The sequence below is a fragment of the Metarhizium acridum genome, assembly GCF_019434415.1.
Source record: "Metarhizium acridum strain ARSEF 324 chromosome Unknown scaffold_31, whole genome shotgun sequence".
Classification (NCBI taxonomy): domain Eukaryota; kingdom Fungi; phylum Ascomycota; class Sordariomycetes; order Hypocreales; family Clavicipitaceae; genus Metarhizium; species Metarhizium acridum.
In genome coordinates, this window is record NW_027094018.1 from 3,038,708 (window position 1) to 3,062,760 (window position 24,053).

Consider the following 24,053-nt stretch of genomic DNA (forward strand, 5'->3'; position numbering starts at 1 on the left):
AACATGTTGTTCCTGACAAAATGCATTCTCGTTGACGAGACATGAATAGAAGTCGCCGACCCCTCCCGGCCCATCACCCGGGAAAAGGTCAAGCCCGGCTTTACAGCAGGGAGGTTTGCTGTGCAACTGCTGTCCGGTCTCTCATCCACATCATCTCGGGTCAGGGTTGCCCAACTCTGGCCGCATCACGCCGTCAACCGTCACAGCCAATCGGGGCTCCGAGTCGACCCCCAAAAGTCCGTCCCAACAATTCGGGCGGCGCGGGCGGAAGGGTATCCACCGCAATCCGGCTCAGCCGCAATTTAAGGGGAGGGCCCTGTTTGAGTGACGCGGATCCGCGACGCCAACCTCGGCACGGGCGACGCCAGGCTTACTCAACAAGTCGACAGCTGCGCAACTTTGCACAGCTGCGTGCCTGGATGAGTGGGCCGGGCTTTTTCCCGCTCCTTTGCGAATTCTACGCCCCATGAATTTTTCTGCATCTTTCACATTCACACATCTACCCATTCCCTTCTCAGCTCTCGCTGTCCTTACATCACCGCCGCCCTGCGACCCCGCCCATTTCGGGAGGTTTGCCATCTCTCCTTGGTCAGGCCCCTCCCCCCCTGACCTCGCCCCTCAAAACACCACAACCTCGCGTCGCAAAAAGATCACGACCTCGCGAACCCATGGCATCGGCTTCCAGCAAGGTCGGTGGCCTCGCCGTGGCCATCCGCGTCATCGTTCCCCTGGCGCTGGGGTCCGCCGGCTACGCCGCCTACAAGATCGACTGGTCCGTCGCCATCCACAACTTCCTGACCGGGCCGGGGCGCAGCTCGCGCATCCTCCTGCTGCTGTTTGTCGCGCTCAACTGGAAGAACCTGCCATTTGCATGGACGGTATGAGAGCTCCCCCCCGTCCTTGCCTCTCCACATCTGCCCCGTCAAGACGCAAATATGTCTTCTAACGTCAAGCGCCCCAGTACCGCGTCTTCTACGCCATCGTCTACCACAACATGCTCCGCAAGTCGCCCGACCTCACGCCGCGGGCGCTCTTCAAGCCGCTCATCTCGGAGACGCGGGCGCCGCTCCTCGAAATCGACTACAACCTGCACAAGTCCAACTCGACCTACTTCACGGACCTGGACGTGGCGCGCACGCACCTCGTCAGCTACCTCGCGCGGCCGGCCATGCGCAGCCTCACGTACAACGCGCGGACGGGCCTGGTGCTGGACCCCAAGACGGGCCGGCCGGCGCGCGGGCCCATGGGCATCATGCTCGGCTCCGTGGCGTGCTCCTTCAAGAGGGAGATACGCGCCTACCGCGCCTACGAGCTGTGGAGCAGGGTGCTCGCCTGGGACCGGAAGTGGCTGTACATGGTGACGCACTTTGTGCCCCGGGGCACGGCCAAGCCCACCGAGTGGCTGGACCCGCGCTTCGGACGCGTGCGCACGAGGACCGGCGCCGACGCCTCGGCCGGCTGGGAGGCCAGCATCCACGCCTCGGCCGTGAGCAAGTACGTCTTCAAGCTGGGCCGCTTCACCGTCCACCCGGCCATTGTGCTGCAGGAGTCGGGCCTGCTGCCGGACCGCCCGGGCGGCTGGATGAGCGGCGACAACCAGGTCGGCGACGAGGCGGCCGACCTGGGCCACGTCGACCTCGCCGTCGACGGGGAGTGGGACTGGGCGCGCGTCGAGGCCCAGAGGCGCCGCGGCATCGAGTTCGCCGCCCACTTTGCCAAGCTGGACGAGTGCCACGGCCTGTTTGACGGCGGCACGCACGGCGCCCTGGCAAAGGTTGGGCCGTGCTAGGGGGGGTGGCTACGTGAGGGCGCGCGGGAAACCAGCCGAGGTGTTTGCTTTGCGGGCGTCTTTGATGTTGTTCATTTTCATAGAATAGACTAAAAACGTCCGGCACAACCCGACCGGTGGCTATATAAACAGCCTCAGTCGGCACGATATCCACGACGACCTTTTTCCTTTCTCAACAGAAGAAGCACCCCGGGAGATGGAGCTGATTCGAAAACAAAAACCCACCTGTAATGTTCTGCAAGTCGCACCCAGCCTGGACCAGGCACGGCGCCACCGTTCTGATGATGGGCTCGATGTTGTCGCACTGGCACTCGACGTCGACCAGCGAGCAATTGTGCCTCGACCCGCCGTCAGCGAGACACAGCAGCAGCCTCTGCAGCGAGGCCAGGTCCAACGCCGCTGCCGACGCGGCCAGGAGCCACGGGAGGCGAAGGAGAGTCAGCTTCATCGCGCCAACGGCGTGTTTGCTTTAACGAAGAAGAAAAAATAGATTCCCCGTCTCGAATCCGTCGACTGACAAGAGGTTGATTGCGTATCATTAAAGTAGCATTGGACAAGAAGTACTCCGCACTCCGTAGCGAACAGAGAAACCCCAGGTGCCATGCATATACATGCACGACGGCCCACACAACATCCCCCTCCCCCGACCCAACAGGTAGCGCATGGCAGCAATCCCCGGACGCACCCATGCCCCCGACTCCGATGCTTCCATGTCAATTCTTATGGTGGGCTCTGGTGAAGACTACTCTGCAAAAGCCCTCAAGTGCTCTGCTGGAAACATGCGTCGTCGGCGGGTCTCGTTCTACAAGGCGAGGGGCCCTCGGCACAGCTCGGCGCACATGGAAACAAGTCGTCTGCAACACTGTTCTGAGCACAAGCAGCGTCGGATCGACAGGACATCTCAAGTGCATCTGGAGGAACACACTTTCGCCAAACGGGGCGATGCGAGCCACCATGCAGAAAACCCAATGCATGGTTGATATGGAGTATGTAGTTCCATGTCGATCTGATTCCCGCACACGGAATCATGCGTGTGTAGTGTTGCGCTCCCAACCCTGTCCGTGATATCCTATGCAAGGTCCAATTCTCTGATGCACGCCTACCGCTAGCACCCCATGCGACCTGTCATCGGGTACATGGCACTAACTTGCCTGTTCACGAGGCTTGTAGTCGACTTCAGAGACCCTCGCTGCCCTTGTTACGAGGCGCTTCCGTGTCTGTCGTCGCACTCGACACTGCTGGTTTTGTATACGATTCTACAATGGTTCAACAAGGCCATCTGTCAGGATCGAGTTGTCCAATGTGACGGTGCCCCCCCAACGCAAACTCACTGGATGGCTTCAGAGAAAACAAAGCACCAAAGCGACACTTCATAGTCGGTTGCTCAAATCTAAAAATATATATATTCATGCTATGTACTCATCATCACAAGATACATTTTTTACATCCCTTAGTTGATAGCCATCTGCAGATGCTGGGCCTCCCAGTTCAGGCTGTGTGCAATGGGAGTCTTGTCCACGGCCTCGGACATCCTTGGGGGACGACGGGCACTCAGAGCAGGAGCAACGGGGCTTCTGCGATTCGCCTTCGACCCGGCAATACCGCCGTGGGCGCACTTGGCGCCGTTGAAGGCAGCGTTGGCAGCAGACTTCCACACCTCGGTGACGTCGGAAATCATGGGCGCCGTCCAGTACAGGCGGCAGTCGGCCTCTTCGGCGATGTACTGGGCGGGAACGCCGTCGTTGACGTTGTCGCGGAGGATCTGGTCTCGGACATTGACGGCAGAGCCAGTGGATCGCTGCATGGGCAAGGCCGTGAAGCGCTGTAGTTCGGCCTTGGTCCCGGTGTCATTGGTGAGCTGAGAAAGGTAGTTGGCGTAGGTGTAAATGTTGAGGAGGTTGAGGACCTGCGATCCCTTGACGCCACCGACACCCTGGATGGGACCCTGCTTGGGGCGGCCACCCATGGCGACAGACTTGACGCCGCCCTGGAGCCGGAGCATTTCGGATGCCAGAGTGCACGTGGAGGAACAGGCGCCATCGTAAAGAATGATGATGTCTTCGGCCTTGAATGGCTGGGAGAGGTTGGCGCGTGTGCCGTAGCCCGAGATCTCGATGCCGATGCCATATGTCGTGTTGGTGGTGGTCAGGGGGTCGCTGAGGTTCCATCGCATCAGGTTGGTGTAGTCGGTGTGCTTGTAGACATGAGGGTGGAATTTGTCCTCAAAGGTGGCAAAGTTCTCGTTGGTAATGTTCATGTCATATCTGTAGTTCCACCATGTCTGATACAACTCGATGAGGTCGCTATTCGTTTCAGTGGCGGGATTCACATCCTTGACGGCATCGGAGATGAGACGAGCCATGGCTGCGAAGCTCTTGCTCTGCTTCCAGCGAGAGTTGCCGTCCTGCACGACAGAAGGGAACAGCTGGCGGAAGAAGTCATAGCCGAGAAGAATGTAGCCGCCGCCGTTGTTCTGGAAATCGACAACGAGCTTGGTCTTACCAGCAGCTTTGGCCTCGCGCAGAAAGTCGCTGACAACAGCCTGAAACTCGGCAGGACTCCTGGGCTCGAACGACATCAGATAGATGACGGCGACGTCATCAAGGCCAGTGCCGTTGAGGTAGTAGCCAGAGACGACACCGTCGGAGGAGGCAATGACGGGCTTGGGATAGCCAGGGATGGCCACGCCGGGGAGGGCAGCGGCAGAAGCTGAATTAGACCGAAGGGGCACGGGCGTACAGAACTTCTTGTACATGGAGGGGCCGTCAACAACTTCAGTCATGTCGCCGACAACAGTGGCCTTGTTCTCAATCTCCACGGTTGTGCCATTGGCGTAGGTAAGTTTGGTGCTATGACCGTGGTAAAACATGGCACTGCGGCCACCGGAAATGAAATTGCCGACTCCGCCGTTGGCGGCGGTGGACTTGGACCAGAACATGGTGTTGTAGGATGAGTCGACATCCTGAAGGTAACTGGCAGCATTGACAGTATCCTCAATGTACTTGGCGGCGTCAATACCGTTGATTCTGGTGATGGCCTGCGCCGTCTTGGGGTTGGCAACCACGTCGGCTGGAGGGTTTGTTTGTTAGCCCCTTCAAATGGGCAACTGAGAGATAATTCGGGATGCCCACGACTTACCCTGAAGTTTGATGACAGGCAGCGACTGGCCGTCCTCACTAATAGAGACAATGGGAGGAACAGCACGCCTCCACTTGAAGGCTCTAGCCAACAGGTCGGGGTAAAAAACGTAGTGGCCGTCCTGGCCGGGGGCCCAAACCTGCTTGTAGAGGTCGGTCTGGAAATCGAACTCGCCAGCATATTTGCCAGCCTCGACATTGGACCGGACCCTGGCCAGGTTGCCGAAGATGTCAAACCCAGGATAGAAGTAGGACTTGGGAGGATCCTTCTTGTAAGCGGCGTCACTCTGCCACTCAAGGTAGGGCTCGATGGCGTCAATCAGCTGGATTGCCTCATCCTTGCCCAAGGGAACGGTTTTGAGACACTCGTGGGCCAATGACGCGGCCACAGTGGGGACAGCTAAGCAACCGGGAAGTCTGTTAGTAAGCTTCCGTGCCTTGTCTTGAACCATAAACTTTGCCCATCTTTTAACCAGCCCATCATCTGGGCGCGGCAATTTGCGACCCTGCCACCAAGCGCGCCATATTCAAACGTACCTCTCGTCTTCCTCTGCTCTGCCCATGACGCGCTAACCTGGGCGCAGGGGTGTCCGGTGGCTGTTGAGGTTGGCGTCGTGGTGGGAGCCGTCGAAGTGGGAGGCGTGGGAGTTGATGTGGTCGAAGGCCCGGGTGCGATGCAAGAGCAAGCGCTGGAGATTCTCAGGGCCATGGGACCATTCATGTTGTCCTTGCAGCCATCCGCGGCATACGATGGAACCGCCGTCGGGGCAACAGTACCAGTCGCCTTGGTGTATGTGGCACAGAATGCCTTTGCACTCTCGAGACGTCCGGGGATCTGTGTCGCCCTCATTGCTCGCAGACAATTATCGGCATTGCAGCCATCGGCAGCCGCCAACTCTGCCGTGCCGGCAAGAAGAGCCGCACCAACAATGGTGTTGCCGCGCATTGTGGGCAAGGGGTTGTCTTGGATGATCGCGAATTCGCGATAGCCGAGCCTGACAGAGCGCCTAATGTCTCGGGCCAAGCAGATCTAGGGAGCCAAGGAAGATTCAGGCAGATGGATTTATCAAAACGACGACGATGATGATGGGAGCAACGCCAATATTTATCTATCCCCAGCCCGGAACAACGGCCTCGCCTCCCCCTCTCCTAATTTATTGGAGATAATCATCCGAAAGGACCGCACGGACAGTTTTGTGACGGACCTCCGCGCAGAACCTGCACGAGGACCCTGGACAGCATGTAGCTACACCCCAAGCTCTGTCAATACCCGGTACTTTAGAAAGCCATGGGCGAAGTCTGTGTCACGCCAAGGTTCCGTTGCTTGGTTTGCTCAGAAGGGCAGGTCCCTTTTGCACCTGGTCTCGTCAACGCCAGGCCATGGAGGGGGCTCGGGCTGACGGGTACCAAGGAGATAACGACTCGACGCCAAAAAAAAAAAGTACATTGGCACGTTGCGTCTAGCAAACCGATGAAGCGAATTGGCGCAATCTTGATGACGGCTCAAGCGCGGGCCTAGGCCCGGAGCTAAAGATGCCCGGTCCAGAAAACATGATTGATGTGGGGAGGAGTTGGAGTCGACCTGAGCACAACATCAAAGAGCGACAGGGCATCCCTCAGATTGGGTTCGCGTGGCTCCTCTGACCTGCTCTCCATGGTAGGTGGGTAGTATCCCGGCCTTGCAGCTCTGCATGTTGAGTGTTGTTGCATGTGGCTGTCAGCCCGGAGCCGTGGGCTGGAAGAAGCAGACATGCTGGTCTACTCCCGCTCGGTTGGCCCGAATTTTCAAGAAAAAAAGAATGTGCCTTTGATCATATCAATAACAGGCATTGCGGCACCTCGCATCGTCATCATCATCATCACCATAGAAGCCGGGGCATAGCGCTCGAACCATTGGGGTAGGATTGGCGCGAACCGGGGCCCAACTATGAAGCAACCCGATCAAACAAACTCGGCTCATGTGTCATGACAAGCTATTCTTATCGGCCGCAAGATGCCCGCCTTTGCACCAAGTCTCGGTAGTGGACCGAGCGGATTCCGGGGACATGTCAACTGGTTTGCCTTGGCATAGTAGATGCACCAATTGCCGACACGGGAAGGTCAAAGGGGATCATGAGGCCTCAACTTATAACCAGCATGCGTTCCCCGGATGGAGTCTTTCTGCAATAGCCAGCTGGAGATTTAACGAAGACAAAAGTCCCAAAGTCCCGCCGGTTTCGATGGTCAACCGGTGCTAGTACCAGCTCGCGGCTCCAGCCGTGGGAGGCAAGACGGCTCAACGTGGAGCCTTGAAGACTACAACATGGGAAAAGAATCTAGAACGAATACTATAGCCCATCTTGCATGTCCCCGGCTGACACCTTGTGTCCGACTAACCGTATCTCCAGCCGGCATGGCTCACCTGCCGCGACAGGACACCACCTCCGCATACTGGGTGCGCCGAGAAATGGAGGACGTACCGTGTGAGGGGGGACGGCGCAAAGAAAGGGTCAACTGGTCGGTCATATTGATTGGATTAATCGGCCCCCCAGCCCTCGTGTGCACATGATGCTCTCTCCATGACGTGGTCATGTCCCCAGGCTAACCAATGCCAGCAGCAAAGATCCGCGCAGCGGCCATTGACAACAAAAACGGCAGCACGCGTTGGACCAAACGGGGCAAGCAATCGATCTGATGTTCCACGATGCAGAAATTGGGGCAAGGTTTCTCCATGACTCCGTGGTGTGATTGGAGACTGCAACCCTGGCCGTTCCGATAACCGGGGCCAGGGTCACAATCATGTCCTTTTCATCAATTGAACGAGCAGTTACCGCGCCCAACACCTGCTCAAGAAAATATGGGGGAAAAAAAAATGAAAAAAATGAAAAAATAAAAAACGAAAAAATAAAAAAGAACCTCGAACCGAACAGCAAGTATCGGCATGTGAGGTATTTTGGGCCCTTTTGAATATTTTGCCGCCTGTGGCGAAGCGTATTCCAAATCGTCCGAACTTGACAGCTGGGCTCGAGCCTCCAACAGGGGCACTGACCGAATTGCCAAGAGCTTTGTACAAGATGAAACTCCGCTAGTAGACTTGTTTTTTCTTTTGTTTTGGCCTTTCGGAACATGCAATTGCACATCCAGAGGCAATCCACGATGCCGTCAATTGGCTGCTGCGAAGTTGGCGCCGGGCTTCTTTGCGGACCTTGTTAACCCAGGCCTTGTTCCTGGGAACCTGCAGATTAAAGGTACCCCGCAGACACTTGGCTGTCTCAAGTTACCAGAGACTCCTATAACGCTAGCCAGCTGCCAAGATGATTTGCGTTGATATGATTGAGGCCTCGTATTAAGGCTGTTCGCCAGCGTCCGAGGGGCCAGGATGATGGAGCACCAGGGAGTCGGCAACTGTAATTTGCAAGGGCGAGCCATCGCAATAGTAACCATGGCTCTTGCTTATGAGACTGACCAGACTCTTTAGTTATCGACGAGCTGTCGTCGCCTTTGGTAGTCGAGTCTAGCAAATCATCAGAATACAAAGCAGTCGTTCTTGACTATCATTTCCAACCACAGAGTTCGTCGATTTGCAGGCAGGCCGCAGTATTATGTGCCCTGTCTCATGCTGGAGATTGCGTGCTGATTGTCGGCAAATCACTAGAGAGTTCCTGAGCCGAATAATCTGTGCGGCATCGGCAACGACGCCGTGCTACGTGCCGCTCGGGTAGGGCAGAATGTATCGCCATACTGAAACAAAGAACACGCAGGAGAAGGGGAAATCTCCTCGTAGATAGTGTCACGGTGGATGCGGGTGCCGATCTTCTCCACCAAGACTAATACATACCAGATAAGCCTTGACTGAGCCTCCAACAAATCGGCTTGCTCCCCAAGGGCCGTCAAGAATTCTCCCCTTGGGGCATCCACTTGTCAAACCGCCTACTACACGGTAAGGACCACGCTTCCAAGCGTATTATCCGACGTGCCGGCATCGGGCAGGATACCCATATGAGATGGCCTTTTGTAAGTACTACTAGACCGTGTTCGCTGGTACGACGGCTTAAGCCTAGGTTTGGGCCCGAGGAAGGGCAGGTGCAAGGAGCCGGCTAGGCATAAATTACACAGCCAGAAAGCTCTCTATGTTGACGGGTATTCAAACTTGTCGTAGTGTCCGGCGCCGTGAGCACACCTGTCGAGCCGATTTCAAATCTCCTGGCTGGTCTCAGCTACATATATCTGGCTGCTCCAGCACTATATGATAAAACTAGACGCTGGGACGGGGATCTCTCATATCTCATACTCGACTCTTATGCTTAATGAGGTTTGTTCTTGAAGAAAAGCTCTTGTCGCCCCAATACCTCTCTTGACGACCAAAAATTCAGCGTTGAGCCTTGGTTTCATTTCTCCCTGAACAAAAGTGTCAGAGGCCACAGTGAGAGAGAGAGAGCCAATATGTACTTACCTCAAAGTTAAATATCAAGGATACTCGTCCAAGGGCCGCTATTACTATGTATATCTTTTTACTTCCATGGCCTAGTGGTTTAACCCGATACCAGTCTGACACAAAGTTTGCTTCAGCTCCTCCATTCTCTCGAATCATCAATGACAGCGGGTAAACTTGCCGAAAAACGCTCAACTGGTACAGTATTCATTTCTCGCAGGCACTCAAGCCTATCAGCCTACCCTTGCTGTATTTATACACAATCAATTTCAGCTGATGCATTTATGGTCCATTATACGCTAACCACAGGGATTTATAACGTTCATCTTCGTTATCAGGGTGGCTGTTCGCCTTCCAAAATCCGATACCTATATCGGTTCCAGGGAAGTAAATAGACGAGCTATGATGCGACATTGCTTAGAGCATCCTAATCTGGCCGTAAGTTGTCGGTAATCAGACGGTGCGTGATGTGAGCAAACGTCCTCAGGTCCCCAAGACACGAGGGAGTTGTGTAGTCTAGGATTCGCAAACAGCACTTTCACTTGTTGATTTTTTTTGGACCAGCTGTGGCACAGGGCAAGAGTGTACACCCCTACATGTTATATCCCGTAGCAGCTAAAACATTACATATTTATTCCAACACCACTAGACCTGGGTGCAGGGGCCTGTCGACTCGTACCCGTGTTGATGCATTGCTTTGTCGACGGCGGCACACTACGCTTTTGACGAGCTACTTAACCTTGTAAGCTGGATCTCGCCGCGGGTACGTTATTAAGTGATACAGCGGACTCACCCGAGACACGATGGACACCCACGTGGTGAAACCCCTGCGCTCGTGTCTCAACGCCATTGAATCGCTCTTCAGGCACCAGAGTTACCAAGCCGAGCTGGCGTCATGCATTGGATCTTTGGACATGCCATGGCCGTATTGAACGACGGAGGTGAAAGCTGTAGACAAGGTCAAAGGAATTTTTCCACTCGGTGGTTATATGCTAACCGGCAGTCATTTTATACGGGCCCGGCGTTTTAACTAACCTGTAGCCTTTCGAATGTGTAACAAGCCTGCCGCGACGCAAGTACGAGGACTAGACGAGCGGTAAATGGCCTCTTCGAAAAAGTCACCCCCAGAGACGAGTACCAAGATTCCATATTGTGCTGTTCTCATGTTCGGCGCTAATTGTACACCACCTCGCCTCGAGATGTCGGGTTCAGCACCGTGGAAATACCAGTGGTACTTGTGACAAACCACCGAGAGCTGGCACAAAGGCGAACTGATTGCTACCGAGTCTAAAGGGCAATATCCCTAGAAAACTTGTGCTTCGAGCTGTACGTCAGAGGAAGAGAGACACAACCGCGTTGCTAGCAGGTGTGTGAGTAATAGCCGATGCAGAAATTCAATTCTAGCCGCAGCCAAAGCGATCGTATGGGCAGTCCCCAATTCTACCATCTATCCATCCCAAACGGCAGGCAAAAGTACCAAGTATCACATCCCCATTGTAGCGTACAAGCTTTTTTTCCTTTCTTTATTTTGTCTTTTCTTTTTCGCAGTAAACAGATTCTATCTTGTAATTGCAAGTTTCCCGCCCCCGCTGTATTAGACCAAAAACTCCTCCTCGGCAAAGTGTTTCAGCACGATCCACCCTTCGTCAAACGCCTTCTTTTCAATGCGCACAATAATGGCCGCATGGCTGTGTCTATGGTTGTGGATCCAGACGGGGTACTTCCTCCACTTTAGCGTGTCCAGTGACCGAATCATTTCAAACTGGTGCGGCGTCAGCGCAAGCGTCGGCTGGGTTGGCGTGGACAGCCTTCTCTCGCGCTGTATCAGCCTTCTGTCTTCTGGGCTCATGGCGTCGACGTCGTCCTCGTCCTCGGTGGCCAGGTACTCTTGGTTCTGGGAGCTGTTGAGTGCCTCGTACGTGTTTTCGACTTCTTCACGAAGCTCCTTGATGAAGACGGGGACGCGGTACCCGTCTATGCTGACGCCTGCCTGGCCCTGCTCGTAGAGCCGGATCCGCTTTGAGCTACGAATGTTTTGGATGACGGAGTTGCAGAGGTAGGCGAGGACGCCGATGGGGACGAAAACGGCGACCGAGATCATGAAAGGGATGCGTTTGATCCAGTCGACGATGGAGCCCGTCACGGAGGAGATGGTGGCTGGGCCGCGGAGTTTGGGCGACGGTTGGACCGGGTTGGCGGGATCGAGGAGGACCCCATTGTAGCCCTTGAGGTAGTTTACCTTGACCGTGTCCAGCTTGCGGTACGGGTCGGTCTTTGTGATGCCGGTGGTGTAGTAGACGGCACTCCGGTCGTTGATGATGTTGGTGTACAGGGTGTGGCGTCTGAACTTGCGCAGGCCCAGCATGAAGATGGAGGTTGGTTCTGCCAGGACGGAGAGCAGCGGGCGGCCAGTGTCGCGAAAGTTGTCAATGGTGAACAACTGTCTTCCAGACATGGATAGAGTGCGGGCTCCCATGACGTTCCAGATGTGGTTGTGCCAGCCCTTGAGGGGTGTGCGAACCCCGAGATGGGGTGAGGCAAACGTGGCGAAGTTCTGTATAAAAGCGTCAGATGGGTTTGTTGAAGAGGGATGGGGGAGAGGTAGCATAAGAACAACAACCATGGAAGCATAATTACCATGCATTCAAGCTGGTCCAAGATGCCCTTGGCATACAACAAGCCAATAGCATAGCGGCAGACCAGCCCTCCGAGAGAATATCCAACGATGCTGATCTTGGTGATCTTGCCGCCGCTGTCCTCAACGGCGCGCAACTCCTCCTCAATCTCGGAACAGATGCGCTCGCCACCGCGCTCAATGCCATCATAGGTAAAGCTGCCAATGTTGCGCTTTGCAAACAACAAGCGCAGCTCGCTCGAGGGATACAGGCTGCGCAGGCTCTTGGCGACATTTCTCATATGATCAGGGTTTCCCCATAACTGCAACGGAGCGCGTAAGCGTTCGCTCAAGCAAACATTGAAGGCGTCGAGGGGCACCAGACGGCACAAGTACAACGCGGCGGCGTAGGGACCTTACCCCGTGAACAAGCACACACAGGTGGTCGGCAGAGGGAGTGCCGCCCTCGTACTTGGGATAGGTCGGAGGCGGCATGGCGATGGGCGGCAGCCCCTGAAGGGCTTGAAGGGAAGGGCCCGCGATGCGGTGTCGGACGTAGGCAGAGGCAGCTTGAGCTTGGGGCGACGACCAGACTCTGAGGGCTGGTCTAAAAGAAGCCCAAAGCGACGACCAGAGCACCATGCAAGGCAGTCTTGCGTAAGGACAACATCTGAAGGGTCGGGGATGTCGCGCGTTGATGACACACCTTTGGAGACGGAGGATGACAGATTGGCTGCCATGTGGTCAATGGTCAGTCAAGTGGCCGAGGCTCAACATGCTCCAGTCATGAATCGATGGGGCCTGGCGGACATCTGGCATCGGGAGCCAAGGGTTCAACACCTTCAATGTTGTGTGACCAGACGGCACTAGGGAGCGGGCCCTGCTCAACAAAAGTCAAGTCTGGTCTGGTTGCACCGAGTGGAAGAGCCCAGCTGGTGGTGCCTTTTTAAGGCCTCTTGGAACTGCCGGTTCGCAACATTTGAACCTAATTAGCCCACTACTGCGCTCCGCTGGTCTGTGCGCCGCGCGGCACAAACCGCCAAGCATTGAACCGATTGACGTAGGTTTGACGAGCATCGCCAACTCAACTCAATATACTTACGCGCCTAGCATCGCCCGCGCCGCATGTGTTCCACCCATGATTGTCCCCAGTCTCTCAAACTTGATAGCATACTCAAGTGCGCCTCGCGCCAACTCTCATGGCCTAGTGTCACTACACGCCATTAGTCCTCTGCGAGCTGCTCCTCGCAACCAACATCATGAGCTTCTCCCTCAGGCACATACCATGCCCTGCCGGCAAGAACTGCACCGCATTCCAGTGCATCTTCGGCCACGGCGAGGACAACGCCACAGAGGCCAAAGTTCAGCCAACACCACCAAGCTCGTCTCGAAACGGCTCATCATCCATCTCTCGTGACCGCTCGCCTCCCTACCAAGGAGCACCCAGTAAACGCATCAAAGTAGAACAAAAGAATGACTCTGCCCCATCTCAACCACCTTCCAAAGCAAACACTTCACACGGCAACGCCAGCAAAGACCACAGCCTCAACACCACGCCTCGCAGTGTCACTCGGCCCGTTTCACCGCCACCTCTTCAGCGGAACACCAGAACACCCGACACAAAGGCGAGGCCGTCTTCTTCAACGCCAAAAAAGACATCTTCTACCAAGGATTCAAAGTCGCCTGTGCCCTCCAGCGGTAAAACCGTGGCGAAGGCGGATTGTCAATCGACCAAACAGAGGAAGCCTGAATCCCTCAATCCACGGCTTCTCAAGAGCTCGCCAGCAAGCCATGAGACTCGACTGAAACTTCTCAAGATGTTACACCACCAATATAATCGGCTCAATGAGGCGCTGAGAATGGCCGCCATGAAACCGGCTGAAACCTCGCTCATCATGTCCCCGCAGGGCCTGATTTTCAGAGCGTTGGACGACGAGGAGGAAACGGCGTTGGAGAAGCCGGCCGTCTATACGAATGTTATGAAGAACAAGATCATGCAGCACAAGAAGATGAATGTGGCTCAATGGAAGGAGCTACGCGTCAAGGAGGCTCCTCGACCCAAGGAGCAGAATGGAGGGAATATACCAAAAGAGATTAATACAGGGTTAACGGCCGCGCAGGAAGTGGAACTGCTGAAGAGGATCGTTACAAGAGTGGACGATCACTCCAACCACGGCTACGTGTCTTCGGTCCCAGCCGAGGACGCTGTGGAATCAGCCCGGGCGGGACTGGAGGCCGCCAAGGGATGGGAGAAGTGCGACCGATGCCAGCAACGCTTCCAGGTCTTCCCGGGAAGAAGGGCGGAAGACGGGGCGCTTGTATCCGGGGGTGCATGCAACTTCCACTGGGGGAAGACGTACGTTCCTGAAAAGGCTCCAGGCGATACAACCAGGATCCCAAAACGATATCGGTGCTGTGGACAGGAGGTGGGCGATTCGGCAGGCTGTGCCACCCACGACAAGCACGTCTTCAAAGTAGGCGACCCCAAGCGGCTGGCGGCGGTGCTCAACTACGCATTTACACCAGATAACCCTGGCATCCCCAAGGACAGAGCTGTTTGCTTTGACTGCGAGATGGGGTATACCGTCCACGGAATGGAGCTCATTCGCCTCACCGCAACGTCGTGGCCACTGGGCGAGGAGCTCCTCGACGTGTTGGTCCAGCCGATTGGTGAAATACTAGATCTCAACTCTCGCTATTCCGGCGTGTGGCCAGACGACTTAGCAAACGCCAAACCGTGGGTGCCAGACGACGCGACACCGTCCAAGTCAAAAACTCGGACTAGTGCGGTGCACGAGTCAAAGTCCAAGGATCTCAAAATAGTCTCATCTCCGGAAGTTGCCCGCGATCTCTTGTTCTCGCTGATATCTCCGTCGACACCCCTGATCGGCCACGGCTTGGAAAACGACCTGAACGCAGTGAGAATCGTTCACCCTACTCTTATAGACACGGTGTTGTTGTACCCCCACAAACTCGGCTTACCATACCGCCATGGCTTGAAGATGCTCATGGATGTACACTTGAACAAGAAGATTCAGCAGGATACGGGGCCAAAAGCTCTGGGTCACGATTCTGCAGAGGACGCTAGGGCCGCGGGGGAGCTGGTGCGGTTGAAGATCATGAATGAGTGGAAGGATATGCAGAGGGCGGGATGGACATTAGTGGATGGGCATTTCTGGCCGCCTGGGAAACCGGGCGGGTTAACAGAGGCATTTATCGAGAAATAAAGGGAGGAGGAAAACGGGTCCTTCATATTAAGCGAGCTGTCAGTCCTTTTGCATAGCAGTAAGCCCAATTCACGTAGTAAATATGGATCGGGTTGAAATATATCATCATTGGTATTTTCGAGATATAGAATTACATGGTCGCTACAAAAGCGGAGAAGTTGCCCTCCTCATCCACAGCCTTCTTACACTTCTTAAGCCCGTCCAACAGACAGCAGATACTGTCCTCCATTACCCGACTTCCCCGTGGGCAAATACGCCACGTTGGGATTCGATGACAGTTGCTGCGCAATCTCCCTGCTCGCTTCAATCTTTCGAATCTGCACCAGCCCGTCACCATTCTTGGCAATGGCCTTGCTAATCGTCTCCGCAGACTCGGCTTCGCCCTCGGCTCGGATGACGTTGGCCTGTCTCTCCTGCTCGGCCTTTTCGACAATGAAGCGAGCTCGCTCGGCATCTTGCTGTGCAATCTGCTTCTGCTCAACCGCCTTTGTGAATTCCCGGCCAAACGTCATGTGTGTGATGGACACGTCCTCAAGGGCAATGTTGAACTCGGCGGCGCGGCGCGTGAGTTCTGTGCGAATCTTCTGTGATACGGCTTCTCGCTGGGTGATGAGTTCGGCAGCGTCGAACTGGGCGACGATGGCTTTGAGAACTTCGTTTCCAATGGAGGGCAGAACTCGCTCATCGTAGTCGACGCCGAGGTTCTACAAACGGTTAGCATATCATCGATTGAAAACCGGCTAGTCGTGGGTGATTGTACCTGGTAGATCTTGGGCAGGGCCTTGACGTTCGGTCGGTGCAGCACACGGAGCGTCAAGCTGACCATCTGCAAATCCTTGCTTCCCGTCGTCGTAGCAATATTCCTTGGCTTCGTACGCACATCAAAGATGACGCTTCGCTGCAGCCAGGGCACCAAAAAGTGCGTCCCCTCGTTGATGACATCCTCCTTTACTCCAGATAGCCTGTCGAAGATGACGGCTCTTGTTCCACCCTTGACATCGAAGATGGACTGGCTGACGAGGAATGCGCCCGCCGTGGCCGGCACAGCCAGGCGGTACATGATATTGAGAGCTCTTGCTGCGGCCGCCATTGTGCACAACCCTCAAACTGCGGTGGTGTTATTGGTCTTTTTTTTTCGCTCGGCGATGGGCGGATGTGACGGACTGGCAAAAATGAGGCAGCATCGAGCTTCGTCGTTTCATCCCCAGCTTGCTCCCCCAGCAGGCTGATTTTCGGGACGTGGTTGTGGCGCTAACCCTGTTCGGGTAAGCTCGGGACGACGGGGAAGCGACCTTTCAAGACTTGCAACTCCTTCACCCGTAGCCCGACTTTCGCCTTTCCCTGCCTCACGAACGTCCGATTATCAGGAATCAACGTCACGCAATTCCTCAACATCAGCCACGATGAGACCGACGCAAGCTCTAAACGGCGGTGGTGCTCCTAATTGGAAGGCTGGCCAGTATGTTTTTTGTCCTGCCCTCGGTTGTGTTACTGGTGCGGTGTGCGCCTGCGGCTTTTCCGCGACGGCAAGAAAGTTGTCGGCTTCGCTATTCTGCACGCCTCGATTCATCGACTTCGTTCGCTAACATTTCACTCTCTCTTTTTTTAGCTGGCTGGGTGATTGGGGCTCTTTTGGTGAGTACGATGCCTTTCTTTCGACGGACGATTGTGTAGCCTACGAGGAACGATGAAATCACCGGCTTGTGCTCAGGGAGTTCTGCAGATAGCCAAACGTGATGCGCCAGAATCAACAAAGGGCATATCATTTTGGAGTAGTATATTTTGAGGAGATTGATGGGTCAGAACTGTGGCAATCGGACAACTGGGCTACTTCACAATGACGGAATGAAAGGGGAACACGAAGCATCACGAACCGAGGTTACTAACTCGATACAGGTGGCTCCAAGCAAAAGGGCATCATCCACTACGGCCTTTCTGCCAACAGACAGAACCCCACTGCCGGCATAGTCCACGACGCCTTCTTCAACACGTTCCGCCGTACCAAAGGCCAGATCTTCTACTGGCTCCCTCCTCTGGTTGCTGGATACTACTTGATGCAGTGGGCTACTGAGCGGTTCGTAACCGAACAAGTATGAGAGATTCAGCACGATATTCTAACACAGTAGTAGAAACCACTACCTGCAGTCCAAGGCCGGCCGTGCCGAGTTTGGTGACGATGCCGAGTAAGAAGGGTTGGGCAGGGACAATCGATAAAAAGCATTTGTATATCATAGTCTAGACAGGGGGCCAACAGATATGTAAAGAACATAAATGTGCGGCGAGCGCATGTTTAAATCCATTCCATTTGTTACTACTCATCTGTCTTGGTATGCCATGTGATGCGATGCATTGAATTATCACTATGTACAGCGTACCTAACTACATTCAAGCGACAACAAGTAGTAAGTGACCCTCACGATACTTCATCCAGGTCTCTACAGCGACAAATAAAAAAATACGTCCAAGCTCTTTCCATCAATTGGCTTTACAAGAGCTCACACTCAAATACTTTGTCGTGCCAATCACATATCGCTTATTCTTTTTCAATCCTCACAGGCTAAGTGTAGTCACGTGATTCTACGTCGGAGCCGGCGCCACTAAAAGCCGAAAACTCGGGCCCAGCTCACTCAATTGCCAGTAAAAGTTTCGACTGGCAGGAAAAATTTCGAGGTCTCCAGCCCGTGGAAAGAGGTGCGAAAACCAATTCCGCCCACCTGGTCGACCAAACTCTTCGCCCAATTGGTATTTTTGTTGTTGTTTTTTTTGCTCGCTTTTGAAATATACATTTCATAAGCAGCATCCTTTTAGTATAGCCAAATTTTTGGTATTCCCATATTTGCGAGACTTCATACCAGCACCTTTTTTTTATCCCAGCCGACGCCGAGCCCTGAAGCAGCCATGGCCGCCGAAAGACCCGACAAGAAGGAGAAGAAGGACAAGAAGCGCAGCGAAGAGTCTGGCATAGCCAAGCCCAAGAAGGAGAAGAAGGACAAGAAGGACAAGAAGGAGAGGCTCGCTGCTGCTCTCGACGAGAAGCTGCAGCAGGATGCCGCTGCTCAGAGCAAGGCCGTCAAGGAGGATGATTCCGAGATGGAGGATCAGAGCCCTTCCGAGCTGCCGCTGGAGAGAACGGTCGTGCCATTTGCCGTGCCGCTGGCCGACGAGAAGGGCATGAAGAAGGTGTACAGGACCATCAAGAAGGGTGCGTATAGACCTTGTTCCCCAGGCGAGCAAAAGAGGGGGGTTGCCACCGAAAGACGCCATTGCTAACGATTCGCAGCCGCCAAGAATGGCACGCTCAAGCGCGGCGTCAAGGAAGTCGTCAAGACGCTGCGCAAGTCGCCTGCCGGCGGCCCTGGAAACACTTCTTTCCCCGGCGTCGTCGTCATTGCCGGCGACATTTCTCCCCAGGACGTCATCTCGCACATTCCCGTGCTGTGCGAGGACCACAACGTGCCCTTCATCTTCGTCACGTCGCGAGCCGAGCTGGGCGCCGCCGCCAAGACCAAGCGACCTACCAGCGTGGTCATGGTCATGGAGAAGCACGACGGAAAGAAGAAGGCTGCCGCGAAGGAGGACAAGGAGGAAGACGACGAGTCATTTGGCGAGGCGTACACTTCGTTGGTGAAGCTGGTGCAAAAGGAGTTTTCGAAGCAGTCGTTCTGGACAAAGGGGGAGTCAAAGGCATAGGGAGGTGCTAGGAGAGGAACAAGAAGAAGAAAATCACCATGGCAGCAAGAGGACTGGCAGTTGAAAAGCTCATGTCTACGTGTTGTGGCAAAGTTGAGAGACGGAGGGAGAGTCGCTGGTTTGCCAATTGGGTGGGCTTGTTTGAGGCTTCGGTTTGATCTGGGTGTATAAATACCAGAGGGATTGACTAGCAGGGCCGAATTGGGTTACGGCGGCGTTCAGGTACATTGCATCATCAATTAAAGCATTTCTCAACTTGGTATTGTAATAATTGGTAGCTAGGTCGCAGAACCTTTGGGGCCGTGATGCTTACGTTTGCCCTCCCTCTTGGCAAAGAGGACCTCGGAATAGAGGCGTTGCAACTACGAATACTCGGGCATGAATTCCCAAGACCATCACTTCCCGTGTGCCCAATGCGGCCTGCGCGTCCATTTGCACCGTTCGGCGGATTCACAACGTCATCAGCATCAACACCAGCAGACATCGACACTTCAATCACCGATTCAAGGAGCTGCGTCGCGGCCATATAGAGCTCGACGACACGCAGATTGCCAAAAGTGTAATACAACGATCAATTGAAAAAACTAGGTCCAACAAGAAGCATGTGCCCCCAATACTTCCTTCTGTACCAGCGAACGACAAGAACCGTCCGCACACGATACTCGCCCAGCAATTTGGCCCTTTAGTCAAAGGGGTTAGTACGAGTACCCCACCAAGTCAGGAACAGTGACAATCCAACAGTTTCCACAAGCTTGGCGGCGATGCTGACACCGACGGTATCGATGGGGCGCTTCTCCGAGAAGATTTGGGCAAGGAACTAGGCCGGGTCAGCAACTCGTCACGATGATCTCATCGCCAGGACCGTCCATCTACACCGTTCCTTGTATAGCATGTGGGCGGCGAGAAACGGCACAAAAGACTCAAGGATAGAAGGGGAGGGAAAAAATCAGCATCACCAGAGAACAAAAAAAAACTTACTCCAGGAGCCGCCGTCGCGGCAAAGATCAAGCCGCCCAGGTACGCAGCGCCCTTGTAGCTCAGGGTCCCCGTGGCATTGATCAACGCGCCGACACCATAGCTCTGGAGGGCCGAGCCGACAAACGAGGTGCCCCAGGCGATGGCAGCGCCGCTGGCTTCCTTGGACTTGATGAACTCCTCCTTGGTGTTGGCCTGCTTGGCGCGCTGGTAGGTCTGGCCGAAGACGGGGCCCAGCACGGCCAGCTCGATGCCGTGGTTGAAGAAGGTGCCCAGCGCGATGGCCGAGGGCTTCACGGGGGGCAGGTCTGCGCACATCAGCATCCCGAAATCTCTGGCGAAGCGGGAGGTGTGGATGGGGGGCGACACGCTTCGCATTTTCTCATATGCTCGCCAAGCTCGGAGACACCTCTCATGATGGCAGCAGAGCTAGCCGGAGCAACGGGAAGGGGAAGGGGAGAAGCAGCGCCTATCGCGACGGCACAACTTACAGTGCAGAGACATGGTCAGTTTCAGCAAGTCTTTTGATGTCTTTGTGTTTTTGTTTCGACGGCGAAAAGCTTGACGATAATGAAAGGTCCAAGTTCAGTCACACCGACCCGTCGAAGTCCTTCCCCCTCCTTTTAAACCTTAGACAGCCCCGGGCAGGCCCTCCCTTGGTTGCTTCAGCAAATGTTGGCAAATAGGTTTGTCGCAAATCTCGATTGGGCAAAGGCGCATGCACCTTGTGGCTTGATGCTTGATGCTCTGTGAGAAGGGGGGGGTTGTTACGGGCGATGATGTCACCACTTTGTGGGGACTGGTTTCTGGCAAGCTCTACAAACGCACGCCGGCTTTGGAAGGACGACGATGAGCAGACAGTCTGCCGTTTGTAATTCGAGACCCGCCCCTTGCGACTAGCCGTCGGCGAGTAAGCGGCTTGCCACTTAGTTGCCATCGAGTAGTCGGGGTGGGAGCTTGTCCAGCTGTTGCGTTTCCCCAAGTGTGGTTGGCGTGGTTTCGGGGAGGGGAGACAACTTGACCCAGACGTGTCCAATGATCGAGTTCCCTTCGTCTAGGTGAAACCACAGCCCATGTCCAACGTTGCGCGAAATCGCAACTACATAAAAATGCGAGTACAGCCGCGCAGCCGCCGTTCGCCTTGGCAACGGCTGGAATCGCGGCCGCTGCTGCCACCACCGCCACAGCCTGGACCCCATGGGCAACCCGCGAAACCATGGTTGCCGATGCCCGTCAATTGATCGCCTCATGTGCCGATGACACCATTCGATATGCCCAAGGCCCACCGGCGGCGCAATGCCTGCGGATTTTTCGCTCCACAGCGGCTCCAGGAACAATTTCCACCGGACGCAACTTCCACTCCTCTCTCATGGCTGGGCCCATTGCGTATCAGGCAGGCAATGTTCAAGTCTGTCAGGCCATTCCGGGCAGCATGCTAACTACCTGGGGATGTGGCACTACTACACTCTCTACGTCTTTGGGGATGCACGTCTTCTTGCCAGAATCCATGCGCAAGAGCCTCATACGGGCTTGGACTCTACGTCACAGGTACCAAAAAAGCTTTGTATGACGCGCCACTACAATGCAGTAGGCTATTTGGGTGATGCCATTCATGTCGTGCCTGGCGGCGCGATATGACCTCCTGTCCAAGGTACGGGGACTTAGGAAAGAGAATTAAACTCCAAGAACAAGGATGAACGGTGACTAGCAGAACCCCAATGCAAGGCACGCCAACACATACTAGGAAAGACCAGTTGACACCATATGACACGGAAGTAGGCGCTGAAAATGCTCAAATTCCCATCCGGCTACTACCTGTAGCCGCCTCCCCACCATCAATATCTGCCTCACATGTTCCCTTCAAAGCCCTTCATTAAAACACCGCTCCCCCTCCAGTCTATCTGTACAATGTGGTGACAGAGGTTTGTCTTCGTCAATGCGAGACAATACTTTGTAACAAGGTTCCCCCCCCCTGTACCGACGTGGTTGAGCCCGTCAGTGGCCAAAAAGAAAACAAGAAAAAAAAATCAAATTCGCAGCAGCTCCATTCCATAAATAAACGCCAGATAAGTTTTTTTTTTCTTTCCCAAATTCAACTTCATTTACGCCATATGCTGCCCATCTTCACCGCCTCGCAATGCCAAGAGTGCTCTAACATCATGGACGTATTGTAAACCTTCTAGCATTGGAATCAGGTGCATTAGGTCGTTGTCTGTGGGGTCGTTGATCCAGCCCTGGATTGGGATGGCATTGTCTGGGGGAGGTCAGTGTCCAACGTCTTGGGAGGAGCAGAAGGAAGCTTTGTGAGCGGATAAACCAACCTTCATGAAACAAATAGCTCAGCGGACTGTTGTCCAGAATCATGACTTTACTCAAATCTGGTTCCACTGAGCTAAGGTCTTTTATGTACGCGCCTTGACGATATGTGCAGTGCTGGCGATAATATCTGGCAGAGAAGAACTTTCGCTCCGCCTCCAGCCAGTCAATGACCGGATCGGCATACTCTTGCACCGAGGCCGTAAAGATGACCAGATTGAACCATTTGCAAATGCGCCGCAAAAACTCGTCGCAGTACGGTCGCTTGTTGACCCAATACAGGATAGGGTGTTGAGCCGCGCCGCCTGGCGCAGTGCCCATGCCTAATGATGCGGTATTGAGTCGAACTTCTACCATGTGGCCACTGCTTCTGCCTCCCTTGGACATGCTGTGAATTAACGTCTCGTCAAGGTCCAAGATCAACGTCTTTTGGTGCTTGACAGACGCATCGAGCTTGAGGTAGGAGGGTTGGCGTCGGGGTATCAATGGTCGGGGCGGCGCCGGCGTCTTCGGATACTTGGTCAGAGCTGCAATCGGCGACGTTGGGGACTTGAGTTGCGCAGAGAGATCTTCATCGTCCATCTTGGTTCGCGCGACGGCGGACTGCGCGCGACGGTGCTGCTTTCGTTGTCGCAAAGCATCGTCGTTGTGAAGCTTGATTCGTATCGACCTCCGGGCAGAGCTGAGCTCTTCCGCAGGATTCAGTGATTTTGATCTGCCGTGCCGGCTGGGTGAGCCCTTCGGTGTTTCTCCCTCCGAATCCGACGATTGGCCTGATGTGGATGAACCAGATGATGTGGTAGGGCGCGGCGCTATCCGACGGTAACCCCAATGCCGCGAGCTTCCGGACACGGCGGGTGGTGACTCGGTATGGTTGGCAGCATGGTTCCCATGCGATCCGTAGATATCCATTCCACCTCCCTTCTGGACGCCAAACAGCCTTTTCACCTGTGACAAGGGAGCAAAGACGCCGTGTTCGTCGTAGAAGCAGGCAATGAGGTAGACTCCAGGTGAAGCCAGGGTGGCAAGCACCCAGCGAATCGAGCTAATGATGCTTGAAACCAGCCGTCGGGGTATTGAATGCCACCAGCTAGCCCGCTTGTTGCCATCTTTGCTTCCATCCAAGAGCGGCGTCTCCTCGGTAGCTACGTGGCTGGGCTTTTCGTTGTTCTGTTGCAAACCATCGTAGTCGCAGCCGAGAAATGGGTCGGAGCTAGCTGCATCTTTACCGTCGTTTCCGTCGGTCGATTTTTCGTCGGGGAGCAGCCCGGCGCTGATGTTGCCGAGGCTGTTGGATCGAGATGGATTGGGACTGGCAGAGGGGGAAACGCGAGCGGTAATGATGTTGAGAGAATTCATCTTGGAGACGGACAGCCAGCCATCAGGCTATTCGAGGCTGTCCAAACGACGGATTGAAAGGCACGACCGAAGAGGAAGAAGAAGCGCGCGGGCGTGTCGCAAGAAGAAAGGCGAGGTCGCCCCAAAGGGATGCTTTGGGGATGATGTCAATTCGCCGGGTATCGCTAGGCTTTGCCAAAATCAAGGAATCAGCACGGGAAAAGAGTGTCAAGTGGGAGTGAGTAGGAGTGTCTAGATGGTGCATTCGTAGTTGGCCGAGAGAAGCTCAGCATCGGCAAGAGGAGCAGGCTTGCGATGTGATGGCTATGCGGGAAGCCGTTGACATGGGAAGATCAATGCAATGTTTGGGCAAGGTTTGAGGGGCGAGCAGAGGTCAACCCGTGTCAGGCGCAACGACCTGGTTAACTGCCCAGGTGCGTCAAGACTATTCCGTACTTACGGAGTGCTTGGCGGAGTACAGAGTATGCAGGCCCATGCCATTAGCGCCCTGCTATGCCCTGTCGGCCTTCAAGCCTGGGGCGCCAATCAACCACTA

General features: G+C 54.8%; 10 protein-coding genes across 12 annotated transcripts; 5 read left to right on the forward strand and 5 right to left on the reverse strand.

The window, feature by feature from the left end:
* Positions 1-668: 668 nt before the first annotated feature.
* J3458_005826 (uncharacterized protein) lies at positions 669-1,789 on the forward strand (the record flags this gene model as incomplete). The annotated part of the gene is made up of 2 exons (XM_007817382.2): positions 669-878; positions 962-1,789. The coding sequence occupies 2 exons, from the start codon at positions 669-671 to the stop codon at positions 1,787-1,789; spliced, it is 1,038 nt and encodes a 345-aa protein (XP_007815573.1).
* A 1,383-nt stretch (positions 1,790-3,172) lies between these two features.
* Positions 3,173-5,872, reverse strand: J3458_005827 (uncharacterized protein; the record flags this gene model as incomplete). The annotated part of the gene is made up of 3 exons (XM_007817383.2): positions 3,173-4,858; positions 4,928-5,326; positions 5,464-5,872. The coding sequence occupies 3 exons, from the start codon at positions 5,870-5,872 to the stop codon at positions 3,240-3,242; spliced, it is 2,427 nt and encodes an 808-aa protein (XP_007815574.2). The 3' UTR covers positions 3,173-3,239.
* A 4,500-nt stretch (positions 5,873-10,372) lies between these two features.
* J3458_005828 (uncharacterized protein) lies at positions 10,373-12,850 on the reverse strand. 2 transcript variants are annotated; one of them, XM_066119006.1, is made up of 3 exons: positions 12,372-12,850; positions 11,975-12,274; positions 10,373-11,891 (listed from the first exon to the last, which is right to left on the reverse strand). In XM_066119006.1, exons 1-3 carry the CDS (start codon positions 12,591-12,593, stop codon positions 10,932-10,934), a joined length of 1,482 nt encoding a protein of 493 aa, XP_065976528.1. In that variant the 5' UTR covers positions 12,594-12,850; the 3' UTR covers positions 10,373-10,931. The 2 variants fall into 2 exon arrangements, with proteins under 2 accessions (XP_065976528.1, XP_065976529.1); XM_066119007.1 differs by having other exon boundaries at positions 11,975-12,850.
* A 63-nt stretch (positions 12,851-12,913) lies between these two features.
* PHB1_1 (Prohibitin-1, subunit of the prohibitin complex (Phb1p-Phb2p)) lies at positions 12,914-16,342 on the reverse strand. The gene is made up of 2 exons (XM_007817386.2): positions 15,939-16,342; positions 12,914-15,882 (listed from the first exon to the last, which is right to left on the reverse strand). The coding sequence occupies exons 1-2, from the start codon at positions 16,266-16,268 to the stop codon at positions 15,370-15,372; spliced, it is 843 nt and encodes a 280-aa protein (XP_007815577.1). The 5' UTR covers positions 16,269-16,342; the 3' UTR covers positions 12,914-15,369.
* Positions 13,795-15,298, forward strand: REX3_1 (RNA exonuclease 3). Its single transcript, XM_007817385.2, has one exon. It carries the CDS (start codon positions 13,811-13,813, stop codon positions 15,176-15,178), a length of 1,368 nt encoding a protein of 455 aa, XP_007815576.2. The 5' UTR covers positions 13,795-13,810; the 3' UTR covers positions 15,179-15,298.
* Positions 16,343-16,525: 183 nt separating the features above from the next.
* On the forward strand, positions 16,526-17,478 carry QCR8_1 (ubiquinol--cytochrome-c reductase subunit 8). Its single transcript, XM_007817387.2, has 4 exons — positions 16,526-16,637; positions 16,788-16,813; positions 17,075-17,252; positions 17,308-17,478. Exons 1-4 carry the CDS (start codon positions 16,582-16,584, stop codon positions 17,363-17,365), a joined length of 318 nt encoding a protein of 105 aa, XP_007815578.1. The 5' UTR covers positions 16,526-16,581; the 3' UTR covers positions 17,366-17,478.
* A 373-nt stretch (positions 17,479-17,851) lies between these two features.
* On the forward strand, positions 17,852-18,868 carry J3458_005832 (uncharacterized protein; the record flags this gene model as incomplete). Its single annotated transcript, XM_007817388.2, has 2 exons — positions 17,852-18,380; positions 18,459-18,868. The coding sequence occupies exons 1-2, from the start codon at positions 18,077-18,079 to the stop codon at positions 18,866-18,868; spliced, it is 714 nt and encodes a 237-aa protein (XP_007815579.2). The 5' UTR covers positions 17,852-18,076.
* A 547-nt stretch (positions 18,869-19,415) lies between these two features.
* J3458_005833 (uncharacterized protein) lies at positions 19,416-20,420 on the reverse strand. Its single transcript, XM_007817389.2, has 3 exons — positions 20,335-20,420; positions 19,847-20,151; positions 19,416-19,685 (listed from the first exon to the last, which is right to left on the reverse strand). The coding sequence occupies exons 1-3, from the start codon at positions 20,345-20,347 to the stop codon at positions 19,551-19,553; spliced, it is 453 nt and encodes a 150-aa protein (XP_007815580.2). The 5' UTR covers positions 20,348-20,420; the 3' UTR covers positions 19,416-19,550.
* A 592-nt stretch (positions 20,421-21,012) lies between these two features.
* NEM1_1 (Nuclear envelope morphology protein 1) lies at positions 21,013-23,896 on the reverse strand. Of its 2 annotated transcripts, XM_007817390.2 has the most exons (2): positions 22,165-23,896; positions 21,013-22,097 (listed from the first exon to the last, which is right to left on the reverse strand). In XM_007817390.2, the coding sequence occupies exons 1-2, from the start codon at positions 23,516-23,518 to the stop codon at positions 21,946-21,948; spliced, it is 1,506 nt and encodes a 501-aa protein (XP_007815581.1). In that variant the 5' UTR covers positions 23,519-23,896; the 3' UTR covers positions 21,013-21,945. The 2 variants fall into 2 exon arrangements, with proteins under 2 accessions (XP_007815581.1, XP_065976530.1); XM_066119009.1 differs by having other exon boundaries at positions 21,137-23,860.
* Positions 21,060-21,413, forward strand: J3458_005834 (uncharacterized protein; the record flags this gene model as incomplete). Its single annotated transcript, XM_066119008.1, has 1 exon — positions 21,060-21,413. The coding sequence occupies one exon, from the start codon at positions 21,060-21,062 to the stop codon at positions 21,411-21,413; it is 354 nt and encodes a 117-aa protein (XP_065976531.1).
* Positions 23,897-24,053: the final 157 nt, after the last annotated feature.